At 40.2% G+C, this 25,453-nt stretch overlaps 1 protein-coding gene across 1 annotated transcript in view; it reads right to left on the reverse strand.

Moving 5' to 3' along the window:
- DPYD (dihydropyrimidine dehydrogenase) overlaps positions 1 to 25,453 on the reverse strand; it is a 351,478-nt gene that overhangs the window by 198,766 nt on the left and 127,259 nt on the right. The window contains exons 10-11 of the mRNA XM_075710934.1: positions 3,377 to 3,484; positions 58 to 227 (exon numbers count right to left, since the gene is read on the reverse strand). Of these exons, the coding sequence (XP_075567049.1) occupies positions 58 to 227; positions 3,377 to 3,484 (278 nt within the window). The remainder of the gene's footprint in view (positions 1 to 57; positions 228 to 3,376; positions 3,485 to 25,453) is intronic.

A 25,453-nucleotide genomic window follows, 5' to 3' on the forward strand; every position in this document is an offset into this window, starting at 1 on the left:
GCCCTGTAGAAATAACAACCAATATTCCTTCTCATAAATGCGGTTACTCAATTTTACCTCTTCTGGGACGGCCCTGATATTAGTGAATCCCTTCCTGAAGACCACAAACACGCGACGAGCTCCACAGCGTAAAGCAGATGTCGCACAGTCAAAAGCAGTGTCTCCTGCCCCAAGTACAATCACGGTTCCATGTAGCGATGGCAATGGAGAGTGACAGGCACACATCCCTGAAAGATGAAAGGAAAACCCCATTTTCAAGCAGAGAAACCATTTCTGCATGACAGCTCAAAAGGTACTTGTACTCAAAGCAGTGTAAAATTGCATCTTACAGTTTCCAAGCATGGAGTGTCACTATCAAATTATTCTGCTTCACTGAAAGACAGTTTTATTCCCGTTTTTTAAGATATGCTCATATACATAATTTCATAGTCAGTACTCTAAGCAGCTGCACCTTTCTATCTGGAAAGAATTCAAATGACAACACGTTTGTAGGATTGTGGGTCCTGTCAGGTTGAAATTAGCATTGTGAGATCTTTTTATTCAAAATGTAAGTTTCTCTCTTAGCAGATTCATTATCCTCCCAGTTAAAAAAAAAAAAAAAAAAAAAAAAAACCAACCAACCAAACCAACACCTTTCAACAGATTATGAAGAATAAGATTTGGTATTTTTCAAAAGATGACCCGTTGTTGATAGTTTTGTGTCATAGTTTCTCAAAGTTAGTCCCCTCAGTCAGTTTTCTACAAGGCACCGACACCGTTCTGGCTACGACATGGTTCTCAGAGGCTAGTCTCTAAGGCAGCTGAACATGAGGCAGAAAGAATATTATTATTACAGTAATTCCTAGATCTTCCACTGGGAGAAAAGGTCTAATCTACAGTGACTTTCTACAGACGGTTTGCAAAAAGTTACATGGAGAGAATGACAGCGTTATGAGTTCATCATCTACGGATTGTATTTGGTGAGTGGATTATACAAGAAATACTTCAGTAAAACTGAACCGTGTGTGTGCCTCGTATGAGACTGCACTGCTATCACAAATTTAAATACAACTAACTGTTGATTAGGCAGATTACTGCAACTTAAAAAATAATGCCATCAACAATATAAAGCTATATTCTCAGTGAGCCCGTGATAATTTCGGTCAGGAGGTGCTAAGCTGGCCATTTAATCATTGCACTGTAACCCGTGTATCCTGCTATAGTAGCAGCAGATTTTCACATGCAATTGTAAAGAAACACAAATATCATTCAAGGAAACAATGCTTTTAATTTAGACCTATAAACGGAGTGAGAAACAACACCCTAATACACGTATTCTCTCTCCATTTGTAAAATGTTTAATGTATGGCAAATGCTATCGTTTTGCCCCCTAGGTATATGGCATTCCATTTACTATTTACTTCATAGGCTTCTTATGCTAAAATTCTCTCTCAACTTTTTTTCATTTATTTTTAACAAACTTAATCCTTCACAAAAACTGTCCATCGAGCAGTGGAAAAAGCACAAGTGCAGCGGGGGAATGGCAGCTGAGAGTGCCACTACCGGGACTAGTCTAGAGTGGATCGGTCACAACAAGGGCACTCCCAAGGTAAATTCACGCCTGTCTATGTGCAAAGGGAACCCCTTTTGGAGGAAAGTACATTAACAAGTGGTATTCAGAACTGAATAAGCAGGCAGAATATGTATTTTACGGTGAATAAGTCTATTATGTCTATTATTAAGAGAACTGTCGCAGTAAAAAAAGAGAATAGGGCAGGGTATAGGACATGTATATTTTATTTCAAAATTCCATGCTTTGGAGAGCAAGAGGTGGCTACAGCTACAGACAGACACTAGGCAAATTAAGAGACCATGTTAATTAACCACAGAGCTATCTATTACTGTCAGTCAGAAAAGGTTAGTTCTTCAAAGTTCATCCTTTTTTTCATTGTAGACTTAGTATCAAAAAATATCATTACGTATCCTGGCAAATCAAGAGTGCTACTCGGCAACATTTTAAAAGATGCAGACTGCAGTATATAGATCCTCGTGCAGGCAGGCAACTTACAGTACACGAGTGCTACGTGTCCATGCAGAATTCTAGAAAGCATTTTTAGTTAAATTATTACAAGAAGGGATTGTTTTGCAGGATTTATTTTCCCTTTGTTAATCTACAAATGTTGCGCAGTGCAGATTCTCAATCTGTTTCATTTTTAAACATCTCTTTCTTCAAAAAAAACCCAAACCCACCCTTTTCTCCCAACCCTTTTGAGCTGACTTTGAGCTTAAGAAAACAGACAGAAATAAGTATTTGATCAAAACAGCAGAGAGATGGGACAGATGGGATGCAGAATTTCCCTTCCCAAATATTTTGCATAAAATGGGGTAATAAACTTTACTTTTATATGCAGAAAAATTTGCCGCAGAGGATATATTCTTTAACACACTGTTTATGGAAAACCTACTAAATAAGCAGGCAACCCTATAAGACGCTAAAAGAAATTTCTGAATGCTCAGAAGAAAATCACTTTGTAGCTAAAAAAGGTATATGTGTGCTTAAATATGGGGTCATATGTACCAGACCTCACACTGCACTAAGTATATGCCCAGAAAACTGCACATGGAATTTCTTTTTTATCAACACATTGGGGAATCTAGACCATGAGGGAACGTGGTGTAGAAATCACGAGCCCCATCTCATACATCCATCTGGGGCTCGTGATTTCACATTCAGGGCCACTGAAAGCAGCTATACTCCTTGGGGAGCAAACGCAGCCCTCTCTGTACTCAAAACAAAGACGGAAAAGCGTAACGCAGGACTGCATTTGGTGCCGAAGAATTGAGTGTTGTCTTATTACGTCCTGGCACACTACTGTTGTCCTGAGTCTTAGACTGTAAGTTCTCTGGGTGAGGAACTAGTGCTCCCTTAAATGCGTCTGTAAAACACGCAGCACGTGACTTGGGATCGAGTAAAATCATTTATCAACAATATACAAACCAGCTGCTTATATGGGTTAGCAACACCTTCTTTAATATCAGATTTTTTCAAGACCACCTTATATATACTATTCATATCAAGACAATTTATACAAATGAGAAGCTTACGACATCTTTTGAATATAATTCAAAATAACAAATATAGCTGACTAGGGGTAAGGATTTGCCACGTGCTTAGGTTTTTAGATATGACAATTTGCTTTACAGTCTCTAGGACTGACTTTCCTGACCACGCTCCTGAGGTTGCGACTCGCCAAGAGAAAACCCTGCCCAGACCTATTCGTTGGGAGGTACTTCGTAATTGGATGTGCTGCTGTGTAACCAGCTGTCCATTTTGATATATCAGTAACTGCTAATGACCTACTGAACACAACTGCAACAAAAACATGATAGCACACACCTGGTTTACTTGCCATTGCTACCAAAGGCAGGAAGTCTTTAGATGTGTAGAATCCTTGATCCATTCTCAGTCCTTGGAACAGACTGTCTCTGTTTGGTTCAGGCAAACCTAAAATAGATATTTTAAGGCACATCAGAACTCCAAGGGAAATTTCAATGACCAATATATACTTCACATTACACACACATTCTCAAAAAAGTCCTCGATACAAGCATTTTTACAAACCCTCAGATGTTTCTAAAAGAACATCGCAAATGACTGCAGTGTCGTGTTCGTAGTCTGTAGCTTACAGAACTGGTGATCTTTTAATAGTGCTGGCACTTGAAAAGAAGGTTGTTGGGCAACCTGCGTACTCATATAACCAACACAAGTGCAGAAGAAAGGGTTAGAGAGAACAGGATACACAGGGTGCCAAAGCAGGGAAGCTACTGGGGAACAGAAGACTCTTGCAAGCTTTTCTTGTATAGCTTTACCTGCACGCACCTGTAACTCTTCCTGCTGTGAAAGGGTTTTGTTCCCTTTGTTTTGAGGCATTTCTCAATACAGCTAGTCTGCAGATAATACAAATGAGGCAATAATAAACAGCTTAACCGATGAGGAGAGGAGGACAAATGGCAATGCTGTAGATCCGTCTTATCTGCGAGTTATTTGTATGCCATCATTTTTCGCCATTCTTGATTGTTTTCTCAAAACCCCGAAGTCCTTATTGGCTGACATTTATTTATAGTTATTAATAGCACACATTTATACAGAAGCCGTAGGATACAGACAGGGGTACGCTTCACAACCAATAATAGCAACAAATACCTTTCAATTAAAAGAAAGCAGCAGCAAGCATCTTCCAATTATCAAAGAATATCTTCTTGCTGTGTGAAGATTTGGACAGCACAAAAAAACAGCCTAGCTGACATAGAAGTTAAAATATTTTTTCATGCAAATGCAATGATCTATCAGGGTAATTTCAAACAGGGCCTCGACTTTCATATTTACATCGAAAAACTCGTAATATTATCAAAGTATGCTAATTAATAATTACATACTGAAATAGAGTAAATGTCAACAATTTTTCTAAGAAAACACACTAGAACCGAGGAGTCCTCAGAGCAAGCAAGAATTGGAGCATGCAAAGCAATCTGTGTTCCCTCCATTCTCAGGCATGGATGGCAGCAGACTAATCTTCCTCCTCTTTGAGACATACTGGTCTGGAAAACCCCAGTAACACCATGCTAGTCTCAAAAATAAAGCAGGATTGCACTTCGAGGAGTGCTGATCCAAGTAGGGAAATTTTAGGGCCTTCTTATATTACTGAAGCAGCAAAAACCTGCCTCATTACAGCATAAGATCAGGACTCAGTCACAATAAAGCTTAGGATTTTTTTCTATGAGTGACCTGATATGAAGGAAGTTTCTTAAACCTCTAGATCCCTGAACAAAGTTACTATAATACAAGAAGAAAAAAAAGTGTATTTTTAGTTTCAACAGTTTCAATGAAGAAAATGAAAACATGCTCTCAGTGAATTCAAAAGGCTTACAAGCCAAAAAGCAAATAAAAAAAAAATCCTGAAATTTTTGGCATTTCAAAAATCTCATGTTATTGAGTGCTTTCTTGATCTCTATTTATAAAAAAAAATCATTACTCAATTGCCGAGCACCTGACTTTCAAAACATCGCTGATCTACAGTTGGATATTGAGAAAAATAAGGTTAGAAAATACCAGCATGTACTGAACTTTACGACCTTTGAACGCTGTGCTTCCTGGGTAGACTGGAATATCAGCTAATGAAGAATGAATAATGGATATCTTAAGAGGCTGCCAGAAATACTTAGTGATATTGACAGTCCAATATGTAAAATGCATTAAAGAAGTTATTTTTAAAACTGCATAGGTTTTCCTCTACGTATATATTGCAAAATCATCTATGGAAAGAAGGGTACCTCAGAAAAAGCTCAGTGACTGCCTACAGGCAGACGACAGAGTAATGCGACTATTTCTGTTGGGGTATCTGTAAACCAGCTCAGAGACCTCAGTTTACTCTTGGGAAAAACACTCTTGTCATTAGTGAGACATGCAGCCTGCATTAAAGATAATTTCCTTTCTACCTAACATCTATCCCCACTCAAAACCAAAGAGAAACCCTCAGAAATATTTTTTTTCCACTTATTTTTGCCGCTTTTATCATCTCCTAATGAAAATTATTTTGTCTCTAACAGCATCAGTAATTTAGCTCCCATAGGCTGAAGAAAGAGTAGGATTAAGGGAATGTTGTAATGTTCATGATTCAGGTTCATCGCTAGTTCACCATGTCACAGAAATCAAAGGAGTTGGATTAAGAACGCATTGGATTCAATAATGTTTAGCCTGGCTGATAGGACAAAAAAAAAAAAAGCCTAAGAGGTAGTCAGTATACATGGAGTTTTCTGCTATTTATTTGATTATTTTCATTTTGCTGAAAACTCCATGAAAACCAATTTTGCAATATTTACATTGGAAGGAAATGCAGGGGATTTTTCTCTTATACCTATAAACACCTGGCACAGTTTCAAGCTCTTTGCTAAACATCTGCTGGAAGTCGTACCGGATTCTGATGCAGCTTCTTTTGCTGTTTAGTGGTTGCCATTATAAGGACTGTATTTAATTTTGTTAAAATAGAGACATTGAGTGCTTCTTAAAGCCACTAGGCCAGCTAAGAAAGAGGCAGACGGAGAAAGAGATCAAGAACCGATAAGGGTCCACTTTAGAGAGACACCATTTCATAATAAACGGTCACCCCACAGAAGTACGCTTTACAGACAGATCAAATATTGATAAATAGCCAACAGCCTCTCAGGAGAGAGAATCCCGGATGAAAAAACAGCTGTAGAGGAAAAATGTAGTCCCGAGCAAACGGTTTGAGAGAAGAAATAGAATTTTAAAAACGCCAGTCATCTATGAAAGACACAATTTAGGTCAAAATAATGAACCAAGAGAAATACCCTTTGAAGATAAAGCAGAGAGATCCTTTAGAAAAAGGCAGTTCACACACTGCCACAAAATAGCCAGGAGCCACCCAGGAAAAAATGCTGAGAAAAACATGAGGCCTTTCCCCTAGGTTTTAGGCGGAAGCCAATGGTAGTCAGTTCTCTGCTCTCCAAATCCACCTGCACGCCATCTAAAAGGTTGGGGTTTTTTTATTTATTACGTAGTATTTCTTGTCCTGAAACAATCTTTCACTATTCTAGGTCTCCTCTCTTTAAATAACCTACATCAAAAGCTAGCGATAACAATTATTTCCTTCACCCGCGCCGAAGAACAACTCTCCTGAAGGGCAACCGAGAGGAGGCAGCCTAGAAAGACAATTCCACCGGCGTTGTTCGGACGGACTCTGCACACCCGTACACGAGCAGAGGGCTACGCCCGCTCCCCGCCTTCCGCGGCCGAAGCCCTGGGCTTCCCGAAGCCTCAGCCCTGCTGATGCCGGGGAACAAGCTTCTGAAGCAACCGATATCCAAAGCACACGATGAAGCCTCATGGGCTGTGGAAAACGGCATTTACTAAGAATAGAGAAAGTAGAAACATGGTGAAAATAACAGCTTGCATGACAGATCTAGTTCAGCTTTGCAAAAGCTAATCTAGACGGTCCCAATCTGGGTCGGGAACAGCACGGAGAGCAATTCGTCTCTATTCCTGCCCCTCTGGTTTGCTCGGCCCTGCCTTTCATCTCCAGATGCTCCAGCTCTCTCTCACCCAGCGCCACGCTTCGCGTGAAGCCCTCTTTCCTTCATTTGATCCCCACAACCCCTTCTCCAGCAGGCTATACCTCAGCATCAGTGCCTCTCCCATGTCCGACATACCATATACCTTCCAAAGTCATCAGCCCCTGTGACAGTGGCTTTGGGAAACACAGACTTTAAGCCCCCATTTTTATATCCTTTATATATACATATAAATATATACATGCATATTATATATATATATATATAAGGTCAGGGTGGACGGGGCTCTGAGCACCCTGGGCTGGTTAAAGCTGTCCCTGTCACTGCAGGGGGCTGAGCTGGGTGGGCTCCAAAGGTCCCTTCCCACCCAAACCATTCCATGAGTCCATGATTCTATGATATTAGAAAAAAACATCTGCTTCCTATCAAGACCTTGTACTCTTTGTTCCCACAACACTGATGCATGTTAATTTTCTCAACTGGCGGCGTCAAGTCCATCGTCTCCATTTAAAGAGATGGACTTCAGATCCTCCCGCAATTCCCTCGTCCAGATGAAATACGAATCGCTAAACAATTAGAGCCGATTTGTCAGCTATACAAGGCAATATTACAAGAGTGATGCACACACAACGCAAGGGATTGGCACGCAGACCAATGCATCTAGGCCACTTGGTTGCTGCACCAAATAAATCAAGGCACGTCAACACATCAATCAGCTAAGCCTGAAAAGGAAATAAATAGTGCTGCTATTACTGTAACTATTAGCCTGGTCTGGAAAGGAAAGCTAAAGTGGGACTAGAGGCACAGCATGTCTCTCTCTCCTGTTTTGTTCAAATCCCCTCTCCCCAGAAACCAGAATGCCTTCTGAACCCGAACTCATTGTTTGGATTACTTAAATCTGACACGTTTGGGCAGATTTGCAGTTTCAAATGAACTTCTCAGCCAGTCTTAATAACTGACATACAAAATAAGCCCTCGTGCTTGGTAAGGGTCAAATGTAGTTTTCACTGGCAGCTGACTGAAAACAAATCTCCAGACAAAAAAAAAAAATGGAGCTGAAGTTGAAGTGTAAATATACAGTAGCCTACGGGGACAAAACTTACTTGAACATTATGAGGTTTTCTGTTTTTTCTCACATCAAATGCTGGAAAGCTTGGTTTGATTCATTTTTAATTGTGATAACACCACATTTTGGAAAAACCTAAGCTGGACCAGGTAAACAAACTAAGAGCTAGGATCTTTCAAGCAATATTCCCTCTCTTTGCATTCTTAGCTGTTGCTAATGGTTGGACTTGATGATCTTAAAGGTCTTTTCAATCTAAACGATTCTATGATTCTATCCTGACAGAAGAGAGTTTGCAAGATGAGAACTGGCTGAATTATTTTTACCTTACTTTCAGGTAAAAATATAAATTCAGGCTGGTGAGTGCACTCTGTGTTTGAATATACCAAGAACTATTTTTTTAAGAGCCAAGACACTATTTTGACTTTTTTTTATAATGACTCTTTCAACTTTGTTTCAAAATGATGTTACATTTATAAATTTATCCAAATTGAATTCAAAAGAAAACAAATAAAATTGGATTCACTGGCTGTGCACATCCCTTTTTCCACCTTTTAAAACCAGCAAACCAAAACCAAGATCAAACCTCATTCACCTATTTATGGAACTTTTTTTTTTTTAAAATGTCCTCATGTCATACAAATATGGAGCATTAGGTAGAAATTTAGAGAGTAGGGAGGTCTTTCCACCTTTTGCCAGATCTGTGAAAACCTGCTCATGTTTCAGAGTTAAACAAGATTTTGAAAAACCACATTTTCAGGGAAAACTCTTGTTCTGCCCTTCCCAGCCTCCACAACAAGAGTCTGCCCAGGAAGGGGGCCCAGGAGATCCTAGGACCAGGTGGAAAGCCTTGAACTGGCAGAATCAACTGAGAAGGAAGCGAAAAATGCGTGAATCTCATAAGAAACTTGATGTGGGGAGAATCATAGAATCGTTGAGGTTGGAAAAGACCTTCAAGATCATCCAGTCCAACCGTTAGCCTAACACTACCAAGTCCACCACGAAACCAATTAAGGGGAGAGTCATAATTAATGTCATGTTTCCTAGTTGTCTTGAGCCGGCTGTATGAAGAAACTCAACACTCCCCGTAAGTTCGCCGGCTTCCGTACCCTTTGAAGTTCTGCATCTGTACAAAGGAAAACGAAAACCTTTTTCATTTATGAGCCGAGAGCTCTGCAAGCTTTTTCCCTTTTTCCCTAGCAAATGCTTCTCAACCCATAGAAATAAATACTAAGAAGAAACATATGATTAGCTGTGTGTCTGCTCTGGTGGCAAGGCAAGGCTCCTGAAATAACACCTGAGAGGCTAAGCCCAGCCAAGCTGAGCCCCAGCCTGCTAAGCAGCCGAAGAAATTCGGACACAGCCCAGAGAGGAAGCAGCACAGGTTCTGCGCCAGCAATACCTCACCTTTGGGCAGCTGGAGGGATAGGAACACCAAGTTGTGCCCACTCATGTGCCCTGGGAGCCATGGAAGGCTGATGAAGAGAGACTGATAGGAATTTTAGAGAGGAACTGACACGGTCTGACAAGTTACCTTTGTTGACAATAGCTGTTTTATGGGTTTTTTTTATTTTCTTAAAAAGATGCGCTAAAGTAGATACAGAGCTACGGTAATTGCCCTCTGAAGGAAATTTCTAAACCCCCCATTTCCCTTCTGAAAGGGTCCTTTCAAATTAACAGAAAAGTACCCATTTTGTCCCATCTCCCTGCCCTTTTAGGCACCAAGCGTTCCAACTTGCTCCTTGCGTTACCATAAAAAAATATTTCAGATGTAACACTTCAGATAGCATTTCACACTTGCCCAGAGACTTGCAGCTAACAGGTACCATATGGTCAGAGCGTGACTACAAAGGTGCATGGCAGAGAAGAAAGAACATATCATAAATTCCAAGCGCACAGGCGTCCTTTCGTATTTCTGAGCTCTCCATTCTTCAACAAGTCTAGTTTGTGGTCTGGGGAAATGGTATTGAAAGCAGTTTTATTTTATGTCATACAATCCATGAATCGTGTAAATTGGACCATGAGTTTTAAGTACATTAAAAGTATTAAAGTATTAATACTTTAAATTATTTTAAAGTATTAAAGTATTTTCTTGAAAGAGAACGTTGAAACAGTAAATTCTCGTAAATGTCAAATTTGCAGTTTTCTCTAGACGTGACAGAACCTATCTGCATGCAGTGGCATATATTCTACCTATTTGTTTATAAGAAGCCATATTCATAGAATCATAGAATCATTTAGGTTGGAAAAGCCCTTTAAGATCATCCAGTCCAACCATTAACCTACACTACCAAGTCTACTCTAAGCCAATCAAGGGTAGACTAGACTAAACCATGTCCCCAAGTGCCACCTCTGCCCGTTTTTTGAACCCCTCCAGGGATGGGGACTCTCCCACCTCTCTGGGCAGCCTGTTCCAATGCTTGACCACCCTTTCCGTAAAGAAATTTTTCCTAATTTCCAACGTAAACCTCCCCTGGCGCAGCTTGAGCCCATTTCCTCTCATCCCATCACTAACTCCATGGGAGAAGAGCCCCACACCCACCTCCCTGCCCCCTCCTTTCAGGCAGCTGTAGAGAGCGATGAGGTCTCCCCTCAGCCTCCTCTTCTCCAGGCTGAACACCCCCAGCTCCCTCAGCCGCTCCCCACCAGCCCTGTGCTCCAGACCCTTCCCCAGCTCCGCTGCCCTTCTCTGGACACGCTCCAGCACCTCAATGTCCTTCTTGTGCTGAGGGGCCCAAAACTGGACACAGCATTCCAGGTGCGGCCTCACCAGCGCCGAGCACAGGGGCACAATCACCTCCCTGCTCCTGCTGGCCACACCATTCCTGACACAAGCCAGGATGCTGTTGGCCTTCTTGGCCATTCATTCGTATCAATACTGATAACATCGCTGTCCACGGATCAATATTACACAACAGCTTAGATATGAACAATACTGAAACGCATTACCCAAATACGGTACCTAGGCTGTGCCCCACAGCTGATTATATTGAACGCACCACTACAGTTTGTGCTGTGACACCAGAAATGGAACAGAAAGCCACTGGTAGCTGAGGAGTTACCCTCTCTACATTTTTAAAGGTTTGATTCTGCAAGCCTAAACGCCCAGTAAAGTTGCAAACGCTCTGCATGTGCTCAGCTTCTCTCAAGGTCAGTCCATTAGTGATTAACACATTAGTAAATACTTTTGAGGCTTGTGTTTTTAAAGGATCTCTCTCTCATTTTGCTGACGATTTTTTTTTTTTTTTTTTTTTATGCTGGCAGCTTTGTTACTTCTTGTTGTGAGGTTCCATAGAGCATGTTTTCTAGGTGGTTGAGGTTTTTTTTTTTTTGTTTGCTATGTATGTCGATAGAGATAAGTGTTTTAATTACTTTTTTAATGTCTATGCTTTTGTATTTTCTTCCTCTCTCCCTTTATTTCCTGCTGTTGAGATTACTGCCTCATCTCCACAGCAGGTGGCTCTTTCAAATTTGTTTTCTGTGTAAGCCTGGTAGATTTATTTTGTAATATAACTGCTCCTTTTTACTGTTTTTTATTAATGATTTCTTTACTTTGGAATAGGTACACTTGCAAGGTTTGTAGGAGTAATTCCCTGATGATGGCTAAAGGCCTCGTTCATAGCAAAGGAAAAGGGAGAAGAGTAAAAGACCTGCAAGACACTTGGGTTAGCCTTTTCTTACCCTCAAGTTAGAACGAACGCTGCGTACAGCATATGTGAAAGAACACCCTTCACATCTATCAACAAGAGCCATGCGCGACTGCTGCGGTGCATTCGAAGTTGAACAGCTATCTGCACACCATAATGTCTTTTAAAGACATCTGAATAAGTAGCTGAACCTGGAAGTAAGGCAGCCTGCAGGTCTCCCACCTTACTTTGTGGCTAAATCAGAAATGGAGACAAGGATCTGAGCTCTTGCAAACGGTATTGAAATAACAGGAATGAAGTCATCAGATGCACTAGAACTAAATTTGTTCTTATAATCCAATTTCTCTTTGAAGCCAATTGTCCAATCCCACTTTAGACATAGCCAAAATTTCACAAGAGCTAGGCATCAGAAACTGCAGGTGGGACTCACAGGCAGAGTATAGAATCAATTCACGTGAGTGATAGAAATCAGGATGATGACCACGCAATCAGTGTTGTGCGTCGGAGCTTGGGATACAAAACACTGCAGCCTCGTGGTCTGTCCGCACAACATTTGGTGATCCTGTGATCAGATTGGAGTGACATCTAATGTTGACCAAAACGTCCAAAGGTGAACCATAAGTCATTAGCCCCATTAAATATAGAGTCTGCGCCTAATTTGGTTATGTCGTAATCAGTCCAGCTTTTCTCAAGGCTAAAGCCTACCCTCCACAGCCTACCTCTAGTCTTAATCACTCTTCTTAATTTTATTACAGTCAACATATGGGACCTGCACTTCGAATATTATTGGAGTAACACTCAAGGATGATCAAGGCAATGTATTTTAGTGAAAATAATCAGTGTTTCAAGATGACTAAACAACAATCCGAAGAAATTACATGGTGATTTTGCAATTCTCAATATCTGGGTATTCAATTAAGCACCATAAAGATTTTCAACTCCCAGTCTGACTTGAGCACTTACCCTCTAAAAGCACTCTTCTAAAATGCGTACCTCGGAACTGAAGCATAGAGCATCACTGAGCGCTTTTAAAACATAATTCTTTAAAGGACACACTAGAAGAAGTGATACTAGGTTGGACAAAGATATAGAGCTTCCTAAATTAAGAAACAGATGGTAATTCTAGCCTTTCTTCTCAGGTTGGAAACTGATACTCAATCATAGAATCATTTAGGTTGGAAAAGACCTTCAAGATCATCCAGTCAACCATCAACCCAACATTACCAAGTCCACACCAAACCAATTAAGGGTAGACTAGACTAAACCATGTCCCAAAGTGCCACGTCTGCCCGTTTTTTGAACACTTCCAGGGATGGTGACTCCACCACCTCTCTGGGCAGCCTGTTCCAATGCTTGACCACCCTTTCAGTGCTATGTTCTCATATAGATATTCATATCAAATATATATATTCATATATATATATTCATATCAAATATGTTGTCCATATTTGAAGTAAGAGTCAAACTGAGGATGCTAGGAAGTTCGCCCCGGTGAAAGGACTTGCCGAAATGTGAAGATTACTATGAAGTCAACCTCATCATAGAGAAGGATGAATGCAGAAGTCTGCTTACCTTCCCTCTGGTTCTGTTCTGCCTGGTATTGTTTATTGCAGGACTTAAAGCACTGAAACAGTTTGCCATGAATCTCGATTTGTAGAACATAAGAGTTCTGTAAATTGTAATACAGAGTAACTGAAGAAAGATCTGCTATAAAAAAATAAAGCGGAATATTGCTGCAAACCTTTCTTCTGTCATCTTGGTAACATTTATTATACTGGCGACGAATCTGAAAAGGTCACTAGCAAAAATGCATTTAGTAGTCTCAGTCAAATCCATCTCTAACACAAGAATGTACCATTCCGCCCAGGAAAAGAGCTTGCTCCAGTCTGCTTACAATAGAGCTGAACCGGATTTTTAGTCCTGACTGGAATTTGGACACTTCTCACTACTGGCATAAGCTGTCATTCAGGAGCATCCTTGAACTGGCAAAGCAGGGATGCTGTAGTTTAAGATCTGACATGCTAATGCTGTCAGTGCCTTTCCCTCTTCCTTCTACAAGCATGTTCCTGGCACTAACATGCCAAAGGAAAGACACGGGGGGCTGTGTTTCCTCCAGACACCAGCCAGATCCTATTTGTCAGTGCGATACGCGAGGAGAAGAAACCGGCCCCAATGCTTACTCTCGTTCGGTAAACAGTGCTGAAGCGACGTGGCCACAAAAGCAAGATCACCTCCTTGGGGACTGTCTATCAGTAACTTGAAGGACACAAAAAATCCATCATCTCAGATCCCATATGTCACAGTAAAGTGATTTTTATACAGTACAGAAATATGTAGAAGCGAAAACAAAGTAAACTGGATGGAGAGATTGGGAGCAACAGACTCCTGAAAAGAAAGCAGAAAATATTACAATAGCTGTTTGCAATAGAAATATCTTTCCCCAAGCAGATTCATTATAACTTACCTGTCTAATATGACCAGTTTACAAGCAGTCACGCTGGCATATTGGAATAATCAGAGCCAACAAAAACTTACAAAGGGAAGATCAAATGTTAGCATAGGAAAGATCTCTTCATATTAATTTTTTACTTCAAAAAAAATTGGAAAAAAAATCTTGAAAAGCTGGATCAATAGAAGCTACATATGGTAAATATGCAGGGAATGGATAAAACAAGAACAAATCTGGTGGAAAACATTCACAAAGAAAAAACTACAACTGTTCTTGAAAAAATAAATACTGGGCCTCTACACAGTTGCAAAGCAACAGTTGAAAAAAAAAAAAAAATCTATCGAAGGCAGCAAATTCATCCTGTGGAAATATGTGAGGCATAATGAAGTCGTTAATATTCTGGAATAATACCTTTGGTCAGATCTCAGGCACTGTACAGCAAGGCAGTTGCAATGAGGTGCACTGAGACAACGCCAACTTGTACTACCTAAAATCGCCCTGTACTGTCGATGTAACACTAATGTAATAGCTGACAGGTGGTATCAAAGCGTTACAAATATAAACACTCATCTTCATAATATTGTTTCCTAAATTTGATGAAATAGAACACTTGAGAATCACAGAAATATCTAACTATAGCTGTTTCTCTTAAACCCACTACTAACACTATTGCATGCTACCTCCATAGCTTGCATTCTATTTGAATATGGTGGCTATGAATCGATAGGCTGGATCAACTACAGCTTTGCACCCTATAAAACTGCATCTATATTAAATATTCCTAAAATCTTACTTACCCAGGAAGAAAATTCCACATGCTAAACAATACCTGCAAAATACAGGACTTTCTGGTTCTTCCCATTTTTAAAACGTAACAAGGATTCACCCAAACTTTTTATTTTTTTCAAATGGAAAAGTCTTCAGTGTTAACCAGCAACGTCTTCCAAATGCTACCAAATAACTACCAATTTCAGTATAGGAAACAAATATTGTTTCCCAGTTCTTTGTTAACATATTGTATTGTCTTCTCTTAAATCTTAGAATATTAATACACTGGGTTTGTCCACATGGAAGAACCAAAAGATGTTATAAAGCTTATTCAGTAATTACTCCCATATCGTTCCGCCTACACTGCATTTTTCAATCACTTCAGGTAAACCATCTCTACATATATTTTAAACTGAAGCCTCAAAAAAAGACTTCCAAACATTATTCATTTTTCTGCAGCACAGATCTACAACTGAAAACCTATCATCAGTGCATTCTGATGAAAAGGTAATAATTAAATCTTCTTTTTTCCCCCCTTCTTCTGCAGCACATTATTTGACCTATGATAAAACAACCTATCAAATTTCCATTTATTATTTCTACCTGAAGGGCTTTGCCAGCTCCCACAAACATAAATCTCCATTTGTCGGATTTAAACCGTACCTGTCCCAGCTGCTATGAGGGTTCATAGCTCTTGTCCCTTAAAAATTACCAAATAGCATCAAGCAACATAACCTCCCTGCAGCCTGCACTGACCCTTGCAATCAATAATATTTGTAACCTGTACGCGCACAGCTAAGTAGAACAGGAGCCGCGCACTAGCCCAGTTAACCACGCTGAGCTGTGATGCTACAATCTGCTCCCTCGTGTCTCCCGTGATCAATTTTAATCTCTGGGCCAAGAATAAAAGAGCGCAGCCCCTTGTTTCCGAATTCCTCCGAAATGGATGCTATAGATCCGGAGGTCTGCACAGGAGCTGTGGATTTAATACAACCAGCAGTTCAAGGAAAGAACACACCTAAGCGATCATTCATTCTCATTATCCTCGGTGTATTTTGGATCTTCAGAAGACGATACAGAACACAGGAAAATGCACACGTACGGACTTACAGCAAGCTCGCTTTGTTAAAACGCCATCAGGTAACAGTTATTTGTTAGAGCTGTATCTATTACTGCCACCGCAGGTAAGGTGGAGGTCAGCCATTCCATTATGATTACTTTGTTTAAGGGTTTATAAATAGACTGCCAATATTCATTCCTGCTGGAAAAGCGCCATATATACTAAATTAAACAGAAACTCCCTAGAAATAACAAAGCCTAGTTCTGCTCTGTTACAAAGAAACAATTATTATGGAAAGAAAGAGTAATTCAGGTGTCTGATGGTATTTGTTCTCTCACCTCCAAAATAATTTTATTTAAAAGAAGGCAAATTTGCCAGCCAATTAGTCTAATCAGACAACGCTATCTGAATGTAGAACAGGAAGAAAGCAACTTTAGAAACCTTCTCCAGTCGAAAAAGCACTTTTTGAATCTGTCACACTACCAGAATGCGTGTTTCCAGAGTTCTCGTAACTGCATATTTATAGGCTTGGCTATATTGGCTCTTCGACAGCAGCTCCAGTGCCATGAATCATCTATCAAAACATTTGAGAAGACTTTCGTACTCATTTCTTTAAAGCAGCATTCTGAAGAGACGCTTTCGGCATGATTATGCTCCAGCGTTCCCTATCAATTAAGAAAAATAGCACACAGAGTTTTCTAATTGCAGGTGAATAATAAGTATGCATGGTCAGAGGCTTTATCTTCTCAGATGGTCCCATGCTGTGGGTCAGGACGGAGCACGCTGCAGCAAATACGACATTCTTGTAACGTGCTGGAGGGTCAATGAGCTTTCTCGCTCAGGTCATTTACCCATTTCACATCGATGTCCTTATCAGTAAGCACGTATTTATCTGCCTCCCCCTTTAAAAGCAGCTGTGGCAAGGAGTTTTATGTAAATATCCTGTTAAGGTGATATTCTCCTACCCAAGTAGATCGGCTGAGAAACATTAAACCGACTATATAGCTGCCCCTGCGTACTGTCACATACTGGAAATAACTAAGCAAGGTCATACTTTTGCCAGACCCTATTCCGAGTAAGGGTCGACGACAGAAAGAAGTCATAAATTGTCTAAGGGTGTTTTTGAATCCATTACTTAAATCTGAATTCCTTTCCCAACGTCAGCATACGTTGTATTTCATGTGAAAATTTATTCAAAGACACAGAGTGCCTTTATTAACTAATTATAGCATTTTCCTCAAGTGCCTGAGTTTTCCTTGGGTGCTTCACATACTGCTGACAGGGCACTAAATCTGGTACTTTGGGTCAGAAATATAATGCCCTTGAACCTCAGATGCTGTAAGGCTGCTGCCTAGAAAACAGAAATGAGGGTGAAGATCTCCAAATGCCTCCCCAACGCCCAGCAGTTAAGAACACGAAGTGAAACGCTGTCACTGAAGACTTGGCTTATGGGACCAAAATCTGCACACGCACACACGAGCTCCCTCCTCCTCTTAACCTTATTCTTTTGGTGGCTAAGTGAAAATTTCAAAATGGGAAATTTATATTTCTCTTTCTAGCAATCTAATTTTTTGTGATACTTAAAGCGCCAAAGAGGTAGGAACCTATGTCCCTTTGCAGTCCATGAAAAGATGGCCATGTCCAGAGAGAGGACTGTTTCAGAAAGTTAAAACTAGATGCCTAAAATTGCCCGCAGCCAACAGCATGAATACTCCCAAGAGAGCGTCCGCTGCCCCCGACCCATCCTACCCTTAGCCCAGCCACACAAACACCCGAAGGAGCGAGCAGGAGTTCTTGACGTCGTCGTGGGGCGTACGTTTGTCTTTGCCGTACTACAGCAGGAAGATTTGCTCCCGGTGGAGTTTCAAATGGTAACAAAAACAAGAAGCATCTGATCAATAAATAGAAAATCAAGTTACACGGTCCCAATAGGTCCCTCTAACAAGGATTTCTTTCCGAAATGTTCATGCTTGTCTAATGCTGCTGCTTTTAATCCTTTCACACCAGTGGGTCCTACACGCTTGCATTAGTGCTAATGTAAAACAAATGAACATTTTATACAAGGATATCCACTCTCCCCAAGTAAAGGGGTTAATACCAAAGTAAGCTTTAGGAATGTAAATTGTTTTCCCCGTGTGGCTGAAAAACTACATGAGTTATTCATTTAAAAATTATTAGCATATAAAATCATTATTATCTCTGCAGTTAATGTACAGTTCACTGACAACCTTTTGGACCATTACAATTAAGAAAGGCAGCATCCTTAATGAAGTTACAAACCACGTTGTTTATTAAATAGCAAATTGTATCTTTAATTACTTTAAATATTATAATCCGATGAAAAATTATTTCATAAACCTCAAGACAAATTATGTCAGAGATGGAGTATGCATTTTGTTCCTCTATGAATCCCGAACAGCACTTTCAATTTGCTTACAGGTTTCCGTTGTATGCAAATCTGCTCTTGAAATTTGCTTTCAAGTGCCTCAATCCAATGCCGCTAGCATAAATTTAAGATGCAGTTTGTGCTATTCTTTCTTTTTAAAACAGATTTAATTTTTGTCAGATGTAGAATTTGGCAGTTCTAGTAAATGCAGCTTTTCTGTTAATCCTCAGGAGGCAAACTGAAGATAGGTTTCTGCGGGGGTCCCGAAACCAGGCTCATTGAAATAAAGACTATTTGGGGGTCTGCTGTATTTTACTATTTCGCTGCTCTACTTTGAGCTAAAAGATAACTTGTTCAAAACTGTCAAGAGCTTTGAGGATATGCTATAAGGCCAACAAGTACATACTGAGCTCATTTTAAATATTCCATCTTTTTCTATAAAAGTAATCGCTGCACACTGTCAGGCCGCTTTTTGCCGTCTGTCCAGTACCAGACCTACCTGCTTGATGTGCTGGCCGCTACCCGACAAAGGCTGAGTGCTGCACAATTAAAGAAAAAGTTGAGTTGTTCACAGCATTAGGGTGTGCTTTGGATCAAACCCAGGCCAAAGCCAGTATTAAAATGCATTGATTTCTCAATTGCTAAGACAAAATTAATACATTCAACGTCAATTATGTCAACATCAATTTGCCACGGAATATTTTGAAACTGTTTGGCAACCCTCAGTTAGCTATCAGACTTTCTCGGGCTAATCGATGAATCAGGAAAGCACAGAGATTATCTTCAATTCCGTTATGCTAAAAAAATTGCTACATTCTATCTATGTCTCCTTTAGCAGAAATATTGACCATGCAAATCATGAAGAGGGACTGAGGAGAAACAATTATTTGGTGTAATACTATAATAGTAAAACTGAAATTAAAAAAGCACCAAACTTTTTTTTTTTAAAAAGCATCTGCCAGTGGTCAATAATTGATACTATATTATTATATATAAATAGCAAATGCAATTGATAACACGTTGTTGAAAGCTGAAACAAAAATACACTGACGACCAAAAGACAATAAACATGCTTACTCGCACAATTAGGACGAAAACTTTTGAACACAGAAATCTGTTCAGAAACATATGTGGCAGTCTTTTGGGGCTAACTATGGGCCAGAAGAACCTAGCTGGGATTTTTAGACAAGTTGGGTAGGGAAAGTCCGACACGTTTGTGAAAGCACTCACAACAAAATCAAGTTTTGTAAAAAGTTTCCCTGCAGAAATCTAACGTGAACTGCAACACAGTTAAAGGTGTTACGGACCAAACTGAACGCAGCACTTGAAACCAGCTGCGTCCTGGGTGTGCACCTCAATCCTCTGGTTGATTTGGGCCCCAGTACCTTCGGGGTCCATACCTTGTCTTCCAACAGATCTGTATGTCTGTGCATCACTGACTCGCTGTTTAGCAGAGAGACTGCCTTGGAGGCAAAGAACCTCAGGAGTGCCAGGAGATTTTCGGAGCGAGCCGCCTTAGGTAGTCAAGGATGTTCAAAACCTGACTAGATACGGTCCTAGGCAACCTGCTCTAGCTGACCCTGCTTTGGGCTGGGGGGCTAAACTAGACGAGCTCCAAAGGTCCCCTCCAATTCTTTTGCGATTCTATGAAATACCCGCCCCCGGTTGAGGTCCTAAACCATGGAAAGATTTTTGAATTTTTTATCCGTGACTTGAAAAATCCACTAGTACAGTTAGGTAAAAGAAAAGTAGTCCCTCTTAGGGCATAGGTACCAGACGTTCACAGAAAATTAAGAGAAATTCACAGGCATCTACAGGCATTTTCCACAGGCCCTAGAAGTTTCTATCGGTTACAGAGCTCTCCTAGCCAGTGGCAGTGTACTAGGAATCAGACCCTTTCATCATCTACCCATGCTACCAAGAAACAAAGCTCTGGGAGGGAGAACTAGAAAACATAGCTCTCACACAAGGCTGGAAAGTTAATTTTTGAAACTTCTTCACTCCAAAACCTCCTTCCATGCTTCCATTTAGAACCACCACACATACTTGTTTGCAGAAACCACAGCTCGCCAACTCGCAGTCCCTTTCCCGGTAAGTGATGGAGTTGGGCTTGTCTTATTCATTACTCAGTACTCATTAATCTTGTAAGATAGGGGTGTAGGACAAGGCCAAGCACTTGAAATCAAAAACTGAATACAATTTTCCTCCATTCTCAGATTAAGTTATCAGTATTTAAAAACAACTTCTCACATATCACTACCTACAGTCATGGATGTCTGCAACATGTTAGAACAGCAACTTTACCTCTGATGTAATTTTCTAACAGGTTACAACTGATACTGCTCGATGCTGGAGCTTCCTTAAAGTCCGTGTAAAAATCCCACCACGCAGATGGAAAATCTTGCTTTGCACACCCACTGCCCTATTGACAAAACTGTCTTTCAGAAGTTTGGCGTTGCCAAATCAGTTCTACCAAAGCAAGCCTTTCACACCAGTATTTTTAACGATAAATTAGTTTTGCTTCGCATATAAAATTAGACTGTGCCTGCTTGAACACTTGAACCTTAGCAGCAACAACAGTTGTGTGAGAAGAGAGAGACTCGGATAAACAGAATCCTCTGCTAAAAAAATCTACCTCTGACTTCTGCGTTCTGGCAACCACCACTTTATTTCTGATTATAGTGCACATGTAAGTGGAAAACAAGTAGTCATGCATTCAAATGCAAAATCAGATCTAGGCGTTAAAGGTAGAGCGCGCGCGATGAAAACGAGCGGCCTGATAACCCTGCGCTGACAAGCGCATCACCAAGCACATGCACAGACACAGCTCCATCCCTGTAAGTACAGGTCTTTCCAAAAAGCTCATGCCCTCAAATTTTTGGAGGGAGGGATTAGGATTATAACATCTCTTGAGTCTGCAATCAAATGCTGAGCAGATATATATTTATGTATCAAACGGCTGCTTTTTTCCCCATGGTCATCTCTATCACCAATTCAACAGAAAAGAAAAAGCCATTTTCAGAGACTCGTAGCTCAGGAACAAAGTAATGAATTTAGCCACGTTTCAGAATATTTGAATGAACAAACTGTTGAATGGGCAAGAAACAAAACTATTTCTAAACGCAGCCTTTGCAAGATAAAAAGAGATTGCCATTGAGGCACCACAGGGGAGGTTTGGGGGACTTGAGTATTTACTTATTTATTCATTCGATCGTTCACACAGGTAGTTTAGAACACTGTAGTGAAACCAAAATCACCAATTACATGGATTTTACAGAATAGGGGAATATTAATTAATGAACGGTAATTCATACATCCAACTAAGATTACTTAAAAACCTGGAAAGAGACAAACAGAATCATGCACGCGGCAAATGGAGCCATCAGAAAGATGCCATAAATGCAGTGCTACCATGACATTGAAGAAGAAAGGACGAAAACAGAATATTTAAAATTTCTGAAGCCTTGTAATTAAATGTATAACAAATGCAGCATGCAGAATTCCTGGCTGTACTGCAAGAGGCATAAAATTTATAAAAATGAAGGGAGTGATATTATAGCAACACCGTCCCATTTTCTTTGCATGTAGAAATGCAAATCAGTTCGGCAGACAGCAAGCTATACTCTACGCTTGGCTGCATGAGTTATTTCAATACCAATAGTAACAAATAGCGCTTACTGTTCGTAGCGCTTTCTGTTTTCAAGGTGCTACACAAACAGTCAAACCTCAAAATAGAACAGATAAACATTTATCCCCGCACTTTACAGATGTGCAAAGAAATGTAAGCGATTTGCTGAGGATCATACATGAGAAGCAAGGTTGTGATGGCTCTTGGGCATGCACACAACAGGATTTTAAAATCTGGAACAATGGATCTTTCACAACCAGAATCTTTGCAGTCCGGGCAGCGTGCAGACTATTTCCTGCCTACCACAGTGCAGCGCAAGCGTTGTCTTAACACTTATCTCCTTGCAGCCAGAGCTCTGGAGGCACCCAGACCAGCCGTGCCCTAGGCAGGCATCAAGGTGCTGAGAGAAGTGGGCAATGTCCTTGAAAGGCCACGGAGACTGGAGGAGCTCCCCAAGGACTAGAGACAGGAATCAAACCTCCAACACCTATTAATTATCGTAAAATGCTTATTTTTGCAACTGTTTTCCCTGCCTTGTTTTAAGGAGATGGATCATATCCACAGGCCGTGTCACTTCGTAGCTATTTTGCCCGTAGCCTGTACAGAGTGGACACAGGTAGAAATACCGGTGGGCAGCTACAGCCTCCATCTTTGGGAAACACGTGTCAACGCTAATATAAAAACCTAGGAAAAATACATTGTCAAAGGGTTATTCAGGGAGCAAATCAAAATTAGCACCTAATTAGAAGTCCCCCCTATTTCCACCGACTCCACACAGTAGTAAGAGCTCAGCTGGAGAAGCAGAGCAGGAGGTGACTGTTTAATGAACTGCACATTTGAATGAGATGGTCATTTGGTGTCAGCACAGACAATGGCAACCTTCCTTCATGATTATTACTGGTTTCCACTAGTTGATTTTTTTTTTTTTTGGACATGTCTAATTATACATCTTCTCTTACCTGTCACTTAGCAACCTTAGCTGTGATTTAATTATGTTTTGAAAAAAACCCCAATATATTGGCTGACATAATATGCTTATTCTTTGAGATGGATAAGTAATGTAATTAAAACCAGTGTAAAAATCCTCAACATACACACATTTCCCCATTTTCCAACTTATTACAGCTGACCAGTCAGGACAGGTATTTATATAAACACTACTTTGTTGGTTTTTTTTTTTTTTACTTTTGATCTTATTTATTTGGTATATGTGACAAACAATATTTCAGTAAAAACAGAAAGGATCAAAATTCAGCAAAACAAATCTATTCCATTCATCTGTTCTTTTTCTTAAAAGAAAAAAACCTGACATCTATGTCATCAAAGGAAGGAAACAATTGAAAATGCGGCTAAAATAGCTATATGATCTTTTTGCTTTATTTTAATTCTTTCCGGTTTTATCATCTTTATGGATATTGTTCATGTCTTTCAGCTTTCATTTCTTCAATTTGCTCTTTTTTTCCAGTTTATACATTCTATTACATGTAGTTTTTCTTCCTTTATATTTCCTTGCATTTTTTCAGTTCCATTTCCTTGCAGGTATGTTTTTCTGGTTTGCCTCCCTTTTATCTACTATTTTTTTCCAACTCCCCCTCACTTTTTGCAGGGTTTTCCCCTTCAGCCTTTCCTTTCCAGACTCACACCGCCAGCGTTGTCTCTGGAGCAGCTGAAAGCAACAAGACTCAACCACCACTTGCCTAGGGGCCCAGGGATTTGTCAGCTCCAAGATGCTTTGCAGAAAACGTTTTCTTATAACTTAGCGACATCATTGCCTTAAAAAATGCCAGGAGAAAGTAAAGCATTTCAGGTTGGTACTTTAAAATATAGATAATGTGTATTTAAAAGAAAAAAACCCAACCAAACAACACAAAAACCAAAGCAGCTTTTTCTAGCAAAGTTGGAAGTCTGGTGGAGAAGGAATACCTCGCTTTTGATGACTTTGAACTTTTTCAATCTGTAGATCACTGCAAGGGATTCATGGGGCCGTGGAACCAGCTCACTGAAGAAGTTATGATGTTGTAACAGCTGTGTATACGGCAGTCTCTGTCACTGACTGCTGTACTGTAGGAAGTGTGGAGATGGCATGAACATACCTGATACCAGTCAAAAGCATCATACACACTTTTGGCAGATGTCCCATTGACTTAAAATTCTACATTAAAAAGATACACAGCTAATTTGATTTTTTTTTTTTTTTTTTTGCATAAAGCAGGTGCTTTGAGCAGTTTTTTCTTGCTATCACTTTTCTACAATATCATAGGTTGTCGCACTGCAAACATTTACACTCATACTGAAGGCAACGCACCACAAGTTAAAGTGGTCTGTTGACGCTGTCTACCGAGGTAAACCCCGAGTCAAGACCAAGTTTGCTCCCTATCCAGATGGCAAGCTCTCCCTCAAGCAAACCTTGCTCATACATCGGTCATTCAGACAGGACGCAGAGCACGGCATGCGTAGTCACTCCAGACACTCGCAGAGTTGTGTAGACACAGCCATACATGCCAGTGGAATTACTTACATTGTGTAAAGTGAAGTCTGCGCATAAGCTTTTGTGAGAAGGCGGCCTAACATTGTCTTTAACATAAAAACATTTTACACAACTCCTCCCACCCTTCTTAAAACTGCATCCCTAATTATGGAGTGTGGAGATCTACTATAAGTGATTGATGTTGTTTTGTGTGTTGTTATGGAAACAACCAAGTAGGAGTCTCTGCTTTGCGTATAGAATTTTGAGTCAGATTTTACAGTAAATAGCTAAGCTTTCCAGTGTATAAGCAACAACACCATATGGCCATTAATCTCCACCCAAAGACTATGTCCTCACTTGCCACTACTTGTTAAAATTAAGGTCTTTTCAGGAACAGAGTAAAAATCAATGGACCTGATCCATCCTGTCACTGGTCAGCGAGCAACGAAACGTGGTCGTCTCAATTAGGGACAGTTTATAAGTGCGCACATTTGACAAACTCCATCAAAACATTCATAAGAAAGCAATGTTTAAATCAAACATGAGTTGACAAATTCTGCAGCTCTCGGGATGGAACACCTGCCCTAGGGATGCTACAGCCACACACAGGAATTTATGGAAGGTAAGTTCCTATCAAATGAATGACATATCTAAGTTAAAACATATTAATTTCTAAAGTAGTATTTTGGTATTGAACACGTCTGATGTGGGTACCTTCCAAACAAAAAGGAGACCAGCTTTCCCTAAGGAACTTACCATTCAATAAACAGAGGTTCGCAAAAAGGTTGTGAGTGAGATGAAGGGTGAAAGCCACATGAAGAAAGAAAACATCAAAGGGGTATGGTTTAGTAAGAAAACAACAACATTAATTTTGCTTCCGTGGGCGGTTGAATGACCTGGATAGACCAGATCACGAT

This window comes from Pelecanus crispus, chromosome 5 (assembly GCF_030463565.1).
Source record: "Pelecanus crispus isolate bPelCri1 chromosome 5, bPelCri1.pri, whole genome shotgun sequence".
In the NCBI taxonomy this organism is placed as follows: domain Eukaryota; kingdom Metazoa; phylum Chordata; class Aves; order Pelecaniformes; family Pelecanidae; genus Pelecanus; species Pelecanus crispus.